Raw genomic sequence first — 12,229 nt, forward strand, 5'->3', positions numbered from 1 at the left:
GGCCTGAAGCTGCTTTTACTTACTTCAAGGGCTAGTTTAGCATCCGAGATCAAGGAGGAGTAGAAAGATAGCATCAAGATGACTATGTCCTTTCCACCTACTTCCCTCCAGATATGCGGAAAACTCTTCTGTGTTAACTGGGAATCTAATCCTTGGTTTGTTAGTTTAAATTCCAATATGTATATCCATTTCCCTGTATTTTTACCACACTTGGGAACTGTTGGATTCAAATTCATTGCACTGTTCCTGTACACAAAACAGTGGAACTAGGCTCTTTGCTGGGGTCACTTTGTCCTGAGCCTTCTCATTACAGTGTTTCTCTGTGCGCTAAAGTGTGATTTCTAGAAGTCCTTATACTTTCATCTCTCCAAGTCCTAAATATACTCTCAAGCGCATTCCTTTTTTATGAGTAAGTATAATTATATTCCTTGATTCCACCCCTCCCCCATCAATATCCCATTACCCTGCACTGTTTTTGTTCCTCATGAAGAGATCAGCTTCAGTTTTTATTTTTAAAGAGCACAGTTAATGCTGCTAACAGGGTGGTGATGGGTGCACTGGAGTGTTATGCGTCAGATGCAGGTTAGGCTTCTGTTTGTAGACTTTTGTTGGGGTGCTGAAAAAATGGGACTAAATAGGCGTATATTTGGAAAAAATAATTTTTGAAATTACTTGTTTTCTTTCTGAGCTGCCAGCATGGTTAAAAAACCCATACAAAATATCTATTTCATTATTCATCTCCTATTAACTATCCCACTGATGCAATGTAACTTACAGGAACTTGGTGTCCATGACATTTTCCATTGTAATGGATGAATTTATCATTTAGAATTAGCTATTTGGGTACTTTGTGCCCTGCAATGATTGTGAATATGTTATACATGTGTGAGAGATGGTTCTTGAACTGATTTCTTTGCAGGCTCATGAAGCTACACTGGAGGCCAAGGCCAGCCCAGAGCTGAATGACCGATTCCAGCAGCTGGAGCGGGAGGTGGCACTGTACCAGGAAGACACCAGTAAGGCTCAAGCTGAAGTGGATCGTCTTCTGGAAATCCTGAAGGAGATGGAAAATGAAAAGAATGATAAAGATAAAAAGATAGCAGAACTTGAGAGGTAAGAGGGATGTATGGGTACAAGGGAGAATTGGGGCTGAAGGAAGTGGAAATTGATTATTCAGTTTCTTCTTTTCTCAGTAATCCTTAAGTGCTTGTGTTGGGAAAATCTGCTCTGGGTTTTGCTTCTTTGGTCCTTGACCTCAGTTTCTTAAACAAGTTTAAAGATGCCTGGCTGCAGTTCTCTGACTGGATGTTAAGAAAATAGAGCTGATGCATCTGAACTATAAGAGAAAAGGAGATGGGAGGAAAAGTTGCTGAAATCATTGTATTCATTGAGGAAGAGAAATAAATGAAGTTTATGCTTCTAGTTAATAAACTGTTGAAATATGGCTGACATCCAACTCAGACTGGGCAAATAGATTTGTAGGGACTAGAATTCTAATTGTTGCTGCAAGTCCCTTTGACAGATGCTGTGGAATACTCATAGAAACAGAAGTGAACTTCAAATATGTTCCCTCTGCTTCATGTAAACTGTTTTTGTCCAAACCATACTTAACTCCAGCACTTTTTTTTCAGTTATTTCTCTCCCTCTCTACATTCGCGCCATGGTGCTTTATTTTTCTAAATCCTATTCATTTTCTGGTTGGGGAATTATGTCATGTGTGGTGATGCCACTGGCCTTTGCAATCAGAATCACTAGCAATAGATTTCATGGAAGGCATGGAAACAGCTTCTGTCTCCTTAATGTAGTCTCTTCTCTCCCTCAGCAAAATGTCAGGATGGATACTCCTGGGGGAATTCTGCGCCACTGCACATGTGCAGAATTTGTGTTCCCCACAGATTTCTTTGCTTCACTGCAGAAAAATGACTTTCTGACGGGGAAGCAAAGGGAAGCCACAAGAGCAGTATGTTTTGGGTGCCCAGGGCAGCCGGCAGAGAGATAAATCACTGTGGGTCAGGAGGCAGGACTGGGGAAGACCCAGCTGGTGGCTCCTACCCTGCGCTGGGATCAGCTGCTAGTCAGAGCTGGGCCGGGGAGGACGGGACTTCCTCTTTTCCTGCACGGCATCTGGGGCCGGGTCAGACCCACCCCCAGATTTCTCCCCTGGCTGCAGGAAGCTCTGCAAACTCCCCCGCTTCCTGTATCCGTCGCTCCTCAGCTGCAGGGGGAGGCATCCCTCTAAAGGAAGCTGCCCCCCCCATCTGCCCAACCCCCGTACAGTCAGACCCTCCTGCCGAGTGTCACCCCCCACACTCAGAACCGCCCCCACCCCAATGAGCCCCACTCCGCGTGCACCTGGACCACCCCGACGAGTCACCCACATCCGGGTCCCCACCCCACTGAGCCCTAACCAGTTGAACCTGGATCCCCACCCTGCTGAGCCCCACTCCCCCAGCATCTGGACCTCCCATTGAGCCCCCACACCCAGATCCCCCCTGCTGAGCTCTATCCCCCCACACCCAGACCACCCCACCGCCGAGCCTCAACCACCTTCACCTGGACCCTCTTGCAAAGTCCAATTACTGTTGCACCCAGAACCCACAACAAGCCCCTATACATCCAGATCCCCCACTGAGCTGCCTGCAGCCAGATTGCCCCACACAGAATCCTCTCAACCCACCTCTGTGCAGCCAGTGGCCTATGCTTCTCAGTGCCATGATGGAGCCTCCACATTTATTTGACCAATAAAATTTGCAGAATTTTGCAGAATTTTAATTTTTTTGGTGCAGAATTTTAAATATTTTGGCACAGAATGCCCTAGGAGTAGATGTAAGATAAGTAAGGACAGCAATGTGTTACTTTCTGACCTTCTATTTTGTAATGTGCCAAGCACCTTTTGGGGCTTTTTAAGCTCTAGTATTGAAAATAACATATATTTTGTTTGCTTTGATAGTCACTTTGAAAAACAATTAGCCTGGGAAAACTAAATGAAAATTTGTATTTTTCACAAATGCCATGTGGCATGTTAAACACTTTTTTTTTGATGATAGAGTGGCTTCTGTATGTTATCCCATCAGGACTTAACTGCATTGCATTTAGTGTCAGGAAAACTATAAAAGTTGAGGAAGAGACCTGAGCAGAACTTTTATTTGTAACATCACTAAAGCCATGACTGAAGGGCCCTTCTAGATCTTCTTACTGGTGTTACTGTTATTTGGGCATGGGAAGCCTCTTCCTGCATGTCAGACCACCCATGCCAATCTGGGACCTCAATCTAGTTCTGAGAAACCACCCTTCAAAGCCCATGGCAACTTGCTCTCTGTTACACTTGTCCATGAAGACAGCATTTCTAGTGGCCATTACCTCAGCATGAAGGATAGGGGAAATAGCAGCGCTGATGGCATACGGTCGTTTTTAAAGACAAAGTCATATTGAGGCTGCTTCCCGAGTTCCTCCCCAAGGTAGCCTTCACCTTTCATATGAATCTGCTAATTCACAAAAACCGCATTGTGATAACAGGGAGGCGATATTACATATGCTAGATGTTAGGAGAGCTGTAGCATTTTATTTGGACAGGACTAAGGACTTTAGGAAGTCTCCTAAACTCTTCCTTTCATTTGCAGAACAATCAAAAGGTTCCACAATATCAGTTCAAAGACTCAAAATGGGTCTCCAGTTGTATTAATCACTGTTACCATGCGTGCAATCCGCTGCCTCGGTCGGGAATCCGCACGCCCTTCACAAGATCAGTTTCTACCTCAGTCAGGTCTCTTAAAAATGTCCCCATCTCAGAAATTTACAGGGTGGCAACCTGGGCTTCTGCCCATACATTCTCAGAACACTACGTGAACAGTTTAGACTCAGCCTCTTATGCCATCTTCTGCTCCACTGTACTGTCTTCAATAACAGCCTCCACTCCAAAGCCTCAACGCTCCGTGAGGGATATTGCTGTAAAGTCATCTACAACGGAGCATCCATAGGGACACTACTCAAAGAAGAAGAGGAAGTTACTCACCTTGTGCAGTAATCATGGTTCTTCGAGATGTATGTCCCTATAGGTGCTCCACAATCTTCCCTCCTCCCCTCTACTTTGGATTTATCAATAAGGAGCTCTGTGATAGAGAATGAATTGAGGGTGGTTCGCTTATGCAGTGCTTGATAGCCTCGAGGCAGACCACAAAGGGGTGGGGGCGGCGCATGCCCGGGCCAAAAGGATACTGCTACCTAAAATCTCCAATTAGGGGCACAGGGGCGCAAATACATCTTTGTGTATGCACCGTAGGGGACACATCTCGAAGAACCATTGTTACTGCACGAGGTGAGTAACTTCCTCCTCCATGCGCCCAAGACCAGAGAATTCTTGCAAACAGTCTCTCTTGGTCCACATCTGCTCCTCTGCCGTCCTAATACTCTACACCAAGAGCATAAGGGGTGGGATGGACCAACTGCCTCTTCAGTTCCTTCTTACTGCTGCATGGTTTGAGTCAGAAATTTCAATGTCCAGAGCCTCTCCTTTATTCTCCAGTCTTGTCTTCAAACCTGTTAAAATTTCAGTTTGTCAGTTTTATCTTTAGTATAGGTAGTGTAAATTGTTTTTAATAGTATAGTTAGTAATTAGTTAGGTTCCCCACCCCATGGAATCCTTCTGGTTCCTAATATGGTAATTAGATTATACCCAGAACACCACACTTCAATAACTGTCTCCCCTGTCCCTGCTCCTACTTGGTCAGTGACAACCACCAGTGCTGCTTTGGGAAAGTGCATATCTCTGCCAGGTACAGTATCTGTCGCTTCTTCCCTATCCGGACCTATCGGGTGCAGGAATTGCCGCTTAAAAAGTACATCATGGAAGAAGTCCCAGGCCGAGGGACCCTGTATATCGACCAATCAGAGAGAAGTGCCCCTCCTACCATGGTGCCTGACTCAGGAGTGAGAGAGATTGCATTTATGGACCCTCTCAGGGCTGTCAGAAGAGTAGGGAATGCTCTCATAAGCAGAAGAGCAGATCCTCCTCTAAGTCCACTCCAAAGAGGACAGATCTGATACTGTCCATGTCAGGCAAGTCTTCGCACTCAGCCCACAAAGACATAAAACATCCTAAGAGCAAGGCTCTATTTGTACCAAACTGCACGATCCTACACTCTCTCAGGGCAGGTGGTGGACCCCATGCCTTGGGTCCAGTGATACCCCGTGCCTCCATAGCCCACCTTCGATTTTTCCTACAGGCCCTACTGGGGACCATGGGACCCATATGCAAGATATCCAGGGTCTGTGTTATCTAACAGGGAGTCATACCATCCCTACGCTCTGAGAGAACAACTGGAGCTTTCTCCTCATCCTGTTAAAGAGGAAGCTAATGAGCTGGATCCACTTGTCCCACCAGTATTGACAAAGATGCCCTGAAGATTTGATTGGACAGGACGCGAGTCATCCTAATCACTGCAAATGCCCAGGTAGTTCTGATATCTAAGTCTTCTACAAATGTTGTCCTGTCCACCTATCAGCATTCGATTCTTCTTGGATTTCTTGACCCAGGAGAATGGCAGAGTCAAGCATCCCAACCTCGATGTACTTCATCTCATGGCTTGGTATTTGGATGAGCATCAAACTTAGAATGTTCCTGTTCTGAAGCCATGCAAATAATTCTTAATAAGAGCAAAAAGGACTCCATCAGGAAATATCTTGCCAAGTGCAAAGATTTCTATCTCTGGGTTCAGCAAAACCACATAGCTCCAGAGACAGCAGACATTATGGCTATTTTGGATTATCTTTTTACTCTAAAGATTATGGGTTTTTCCTTTAGTTTGCTATGGGTTCCCCTGGTGGTAATCAGTGTGTGTTACCTGCTTTGGACAGTTATTGCATCTTTACTCACCGAGGAACAGCCAGTTTTTTGAAAGGTCTAATCAGAACCTTCCCACCAGTTTAAAAAAAAAAAAAAAAAGCCACCCCCTCACTGGGACCTTAACTTAGTGTTTTCTGCGCTCACTAAGCCACCATTTAAACTGCTAGCTACATATTGCATGTCTCATATGTCCATGAATGTTGCCTTCCTTGTTGTCATCGCCTCGGCCATAAGGGTAGGTATATTCTGGGCCCTAAAAACTATACACAGTGTTATATAAGGACAAAGTCTTGCTACCGCTATACTCGAAATTCATTGCTAACATAGTTTTGGAATTTCACATAAACCAGTCAATTCAACTACCTGTGTTTTTTCTGAAGCCCCAAGCCTCTCCCAAGCAGAGAAGACTTCATTCCCTTCGCATAAGACGCGCATTTGCATTGCAGAGAACAAAATTGATCAGTAAGTCACCTAAACTATTCATTACTGTAGCAGAGCGAGTCCAAGGTCAAGCTATATCCTCCGAGGATCTCTAAATGGATCTCTGGTTGTATCCTACTCTATCAGTTTGCACAGCTTCCTCACCCACACAGGGTAAGGGCTCACTCTACAAGGTCAGAAGGGGCCTCACTATCATTACTCCAAGAGGTGCCCCTTCTTGATGTTTGCAGGACAGCTATGTGGCATTCCATCCACACGTTCTTGAGACGACATACTTTGGTCCAAGACTCCTTTGCTGACACATTCTTTGGGACAGAGGTTTTACAAACAATACCACCTTCATCCTTACACCCTCCTCTCTGAATCTGCTTGTCAGTCACCCACAGTGGAATACACATAGGGACCAGCACTCGAAGAACAAAGGGAAATTACTTATTTTTGCAACTGGAGTTCTTCAAGATGTGTAGGTCCTTATCTGTATTCCACTACCTGCCCTCCTTCCCCTATGCTTTGGATACTGGCAAAATTCTCAGTAGAGATGGAACCAAAGAGGCGGTCTGTCTGTCTTGCCCTACCCCTCTCATTGTAGAGCACCAGGAGAGCAGGGGTGCACGTGCAGACTAATGGACGCCACTTGCAAGAATTCTCTGGTATCAGGCATGTGGAGCACATGCATACCCACAGTGTAATACGCTTAGGGGGATACAGAACCCACTTACAAAGTTAAGTAACTTCCCTTCCTACAGCCTCATTTCAGTATGTCCCATGCTATTTGATTAGTGGTTTGTTGCCTCCCAGATAAGAGCAGCCTTTTCTCTTGTACTTCAACTGTTCTCACCTTTTCCCCCTCACCACAAAATTCTTCTCTGAAACTTTTCTTCCTCTGCCATGAGTTTTCAGATAAGAGGAGAGGTAGTATCATATCTGCTAAATTTATAGGTTGTTCCTGTTTTTGTCTTTCGTGCTTATTTGTGAACTGGTCTTGCATACTTACCTGATATCCATGTCACTATCTGGTTCCTGTAGAAGATAAGTGCTTGGTGCTTTAAAGCAGCCATTCCCAAATTGTGATTCACAGAGAATGGGCTGATCACATGTTGGCTTCTTCTGCTATTTTTACAGTTGTTCGAGTTCTTCAATGGAAAGAATAGCTTTATTGCGGGTTAAAAAAAAAAGAGCCAAACTAGTTGCCTTTGCTACAGGCTGCTGCCACATGGAGCTGGAGAAGAAACAAGTTTTATTCAGAGAACAAAACTATTAGTGCACATGAGAACTTATAGCATAGAGGATTGTCAGGAGCTCTTCTCTGTGCTTTCCCCTCCCCAAAAGAAAAGGGCACAAGGAAGTTGGATAGCATGTCATGAAGAGAAAATGAGTAGCAAGGTTGCATGTATAGAGGGAGATGAGGAAAAGGAGACTAGATAGCAGAGGGAAGTATTTGCAAGGAAGCAGTGAAGAATAAAGAATAAGAATTCAGTAGATTGGAGCGGAAGATTAACAACAGAAAAACAGTAGACCATCTGCTTAACTTTTTTGAGAGAGGACAAAACTGCATTAAATTTAATTTTAAATACAGGAATACTTTTTCACCTAAGGAATTGCTCTAGTTGCTATAGGGATGTTATTCAATTGTGAATGGAAGGGGAAGTTCCCTCAATCTATTATTATGATTCACAGTGTAAGAAAGTTTGAGAACTGCTCTAGAGTCAACACAAGACTCAAAGCACTAGTTCATTAATTCATATCATCTCTTTTTGGATGAGTTTTTGTCCTGAGGGGATGTGGGAGATGGGTTGTTTTCAGCACTTCCTTTCTGGATAAGCAGTTTAATGGGTTTTGTTTCTGTGCCTCTTTGCTTATGTTGTTAAGGGACATGTCTGGCTGCTCAGTTTTTTACTAACCAATTGGTTTCTGTATTGCCATCTCATAATCTCCTCTTTGTGTCTGTAATTTTTCATTTTATGTGTTTTGTTTGTGTTTTCCCACCCTTTTTTTCCATTTTTGTCTTCCTGTTCTGGTTCCATTGGGTTGTTTTGTGTGTGGCTTATTTATTTATTTATTTATTTATTGACCATGCCTTTTCTCAGAAAGCACGTCTCCTACAAATTGCACCCTCCATGCCAGGTGTCAGTCCCTACACTGCCAACACGTAGGGGGGGTTGTGTGGGACTTCCTGGGAAAGTGAGTGTCGTATAAGTCTACTGTTACCTGCTGGGGTGGAGTGTTACTGCTGGCTGGCTGGCTGCTGCAGCTGTTGAGGTTTGCTGTGATTATGCTTTCTTTGTATTAAAGAGGAACTAGTCTAGTTATGTCAAGTTCAACTCTCGTCGTTTGCATTCAAGTCATGTTGCACTGGCTACAGACACAGTCTAAGATTTGCTACTATTCCTTAAGATTTAAACATAGCAAAACTTACTGCTTTATATTCTTATTTTCTGCTCCTTTCCTTCCTCCACTCTTGGCCCAAACCTCTATCCTACATTCTCTCTCTATTAACTAAAACTCCAGTACTGTAAGCTGTCTCAGCAACTACCTTGATAGAGGTCTGTATTGTCTCATGCTTGAGTCTTCTTGTGACTGTTATCCTTCAATAAACAGGCAGAATTAAAGTAGAAGAGAAAAAAATTAAGGATGATATTGAGCATCAAAGTAATTGGAATGGTTAAGATGTTTACACTACATCATTATGCTGACTTCTCAGTATCCATCCTCTGTCAAAGACAGGAAATATTAATAGCTGTTCCCTTCCTGTCATGCCTGCCAGCCTAGGCATAGTAATTAGGTCCTGTTGGATAGCCAAAAAAAGGTGTAGTTGTCTGCCACCCCTTCAGTATTGTGTGTGTGTGTGTGTGTGTGTGTCTCTCTCACTCACACACACACACACACACACATACTGTAGCATTGCTGCGTCTCCTAAAAATTCTGCAAAGACCAGTGCTTTGACCCAGGAGTCAAATTACAGTAATATCTGTCTGGTTCGGTGTTTCAATGAAAACTGAGAAATTGTTCAGTGACCACATCTCTGTTAGTCTCATCCTTCCATAAAATAATTTGAATTCCTTGCGATGCTTCATTTAGCCATTTGGGTATTCCACTTCAGTACCAGGTTTCATGAGATTTCTACAGATGGAGTCTTCGAATGTATTCTGCATAGAGTGAGGAGGTTACTTTTGCAGCTACCATCAGGAACTGCTTTCAGTGCTGAGAGAGCAGAAGGGTGAAGGGAAATTAAATCTCGATGGAATAAATAATCCTACACTCTGCTTAAAAAAAGTCTCTACCATAGTGAAGTCAGTGTCCATCTTTGTTAAGGGGAGCCTGTGTGGTGGGTCCTATTGAGAAAATGGGACATGATGGCCATTTTGAAAGAGTTGTGGCTATGTTGGTCCAGGATATTAGAAAGACAAGGTGGGTGAAGTAATATTTTTTATTGGACCAACTTCTGTTGGTGAAAGAGAGACGCTTTCGAGCTACACAGACCTGAAGAAGAGGTCGGTGTAGGTCAAAAGCTTGTCTTTTTCACCAACTGAAGTTAATCCAATAAAAGACATTACCTCACCCACCTTGTGTCATTTTGAAAGAGAGCAGTTTGTGATGAATTTCTCTCAAGATTATTTAAGGTCCCATCCCCTGCTGAAAGAGAAACTTAATTTTGAAGAATAAGAGCAAAAAACTACTCTTAACCCTAAATATTTATTTTCAGATACTACCCATTGCACAAAATCTATTTAACGTAGGTAGGAGTACCAGTATGGGAATACAGGGTGATCAAGGGGAGATGGTAAAATATGGAAAATGGGATTGAAGGGAAGATTGGCTTGTGGGTGTACAGGATGGGAAGGGCAGAAGGGGTGGGGATTTGAGGTGTGTTTTTTGGAGGGCGGGAGGGAAAGAAAAAAACTGAATTGTATGCTCTGGCTGCTTTCTGCTGGTTCAGAGTGGTGTAAAGCAGATAGAACTTACTGGTAAATCAGGCCCTAAAAGTTTATTTTTTTTCAGTGGTTTTAAAAAAATAAACTTTTAGGGCCTGATTTACCAACTACTAGTTGGGTAGTACATATTCTTCTTTGAGTGCTTGCTCATGTTGATTCCATGTTAGGTGTGTGCATGTCCACATGCACGGCTGCCGGAGATTTTTCCCTTAGTGGTATCCGTAGGGCCAGCTCTGGCGCCCCCTGGAGACCTGCACTCATAGACTGGTATATGAGGCGCCACTGGCCTTGCGCCCTCTCGTTCCTTTTTACCGCCCATGACAATTGCTTGAACATCTCTTGCAATTTCAAGCTCCCTTGTGGTTTTATCTGTGGACTTTCTTGGACTTTTCTGTGTACAGTTTTTAGTGTTAGTAGTAGTTGTGTTAGATAGAGGTCCAATCTAAGATGTCATTGTGGGGACGGGGCATGCCCCACTTTCCAGACTTCAAAGCGTGTGCAGCCTGCCACAAACTCAGGCCAGTGAGTGACCTGCATACAGGCTGCTTAAAGTGCCTCAGGGAAGCTCACATCAAGGAAAAGTAGAGGATCTGCAAGGACTTAGGCCACGCAATCTTAAGGACAGGGACATTCGTTTGAAGGCTCTGTTATTGGAAGCTACCCTTTGTCTGGCTTTGGAGCCGTGCTGCTCTGACTCAACACCGAGCATGTCAGCCTCGGTGCGGAGTGCTCCACTGGCATCGGGCTCTTCCCAACACTGTTCCCCTTCCCCATACTGAAAAAGAGGCACAAAAAGCAGTGCAGCGACAGGGGGCGCTCCCCAGGACAACAGAGAGACATGCGGGGAATTCCTAATGAAGCACAACCCGTGCCGGGCTGCTCACCTTCCCCAGAGCTGCAGTTGGCAGCAGCTATGCCTCCTAGGGAACCCAGTCCTGTTCAGGACCCACCACCGACTCTTGGGGACCCTTACACCTTCGAGCCCCCTTGATACCGGAGGCTTTTCAGGCGGCGAAATACCTCATGTCATTCCCGGTGCCTCCCACGCCTAGAGACACTCACCTATTTGGAGAATCGGTGAAGGCGGTCACCTCGAGAGGGAAGTCCTCAATGGGGCCGCCCCAGTGGGCCTCGACCCGGCACAGGTCCCCATCCCATCACCAGTTGCCGGATCCACGGCATCGATCTCCGACATCATGGCACAGGTCACTGGCTTCCCGGTCACCGGCCCCCCAGCACCACTCCCCATCACAACACTATATGTGTCTGGCACCACAGCAGTGGTTACTGACTCCCCACCACCTGTCCCGAGTGCGGCACCTCTCTCTCTCTCCGCATCACAGCTGTCAGGAGATGGTAATAACGCTCCTCCCTGGTCACCGAGGGAGGAGTCCTCATCAGAGCCTTGGGAGGAAGCTACCCCTCCTGTCATAGCACTGACACCAGCCGTACACACCAGACTTTGCTGTGGGTCCGTCGACGGCTTGGCCGCCAGCGCAATGATCCTATTGGACCCCCGGGGGGTCCCCACTGATGGCGGGACTGTATTCCCCGCCAGTGTTCTCAGTAGTCTCCGAGAGGTAGATCCCAGCACCAACCCGGCCACCACCACTGGAGACCGACTCGGAACCAGACCCCCATACTGAAACTCCAGCAGCCCTGGTGCTGTTGACCATGGCTGTGGAGGAAGAGTCAGCCCCTCCCGCAGTGACAGCCTCTTCCTCGTTCTCTCCAGATGAGGCAGTCGTGGGGCCCGCCAACATGCTACCACCAAATGATTTTCAGGCCCACCAGGAGTTCCTCAAATTAATCAACTCGAACTTGGGGTTGGAGGCATAGGAGCTTAATGGGCCAATGGACAGCCTTTTTGATATATTGGCTGTGGCACTCCCAGTGCATGACAGGGTATTCAAGCTGGTCAAGGCACTGTGGGAAATCCCATCTTCTCTGCCCCCAACATCTATATGGGCAGGGAGGAAGTACTATGTCCCTGCCGAGGACAGGTACAGGTACT

General features: G+C 45.4%; 1 protein-coding gene across 42 annotated transcripts in view; it reads left to right on the top strand.

Annotated features, from left to right (window-relative positions):
• The window catches only part of ERC1 (ELKS/RAB6-interacting/CAST family member 1), a 525,728-nt gene that overhangs the window by 212,052 nt on the left and 301,447 nt on the right, over positions 1 to 12,229 (top strand). For all 42 annotated transcript variants that reach the window (XR_010598153.1, XR_010598155.1, XR_010598149.1 and 39 more), the window contains one exon: positions 920 to 1,113. Coding sequence is in view for 35 of the 42 variants with exons in the window: in XM_065582406.1 (XP_065438478.1) it covers positions 920 to 1,113 (194 nt within the window). In the remaining 7 variants the exon portion in view is untranslated. The remainder of the gene's footprint in view (positions 1 to 919; positions 1,114 to 12,229) is intronic.

The sequence above is a fragment of the Chrysemys picta genome, chromosome 1 (genome assembly GCF_011386835.1).
Source record: "Chrysemys picta bellii isolate R12L10 chromosome 1, ASM1138683v2, whole genome shotgun sequence".
Classification (NCBI taxonomy): domain Eukaryota; kingdom Metazoa; phylum Chordata; order Testudines; family Emydidae; genus Chrysemys; species Chrysemys picta.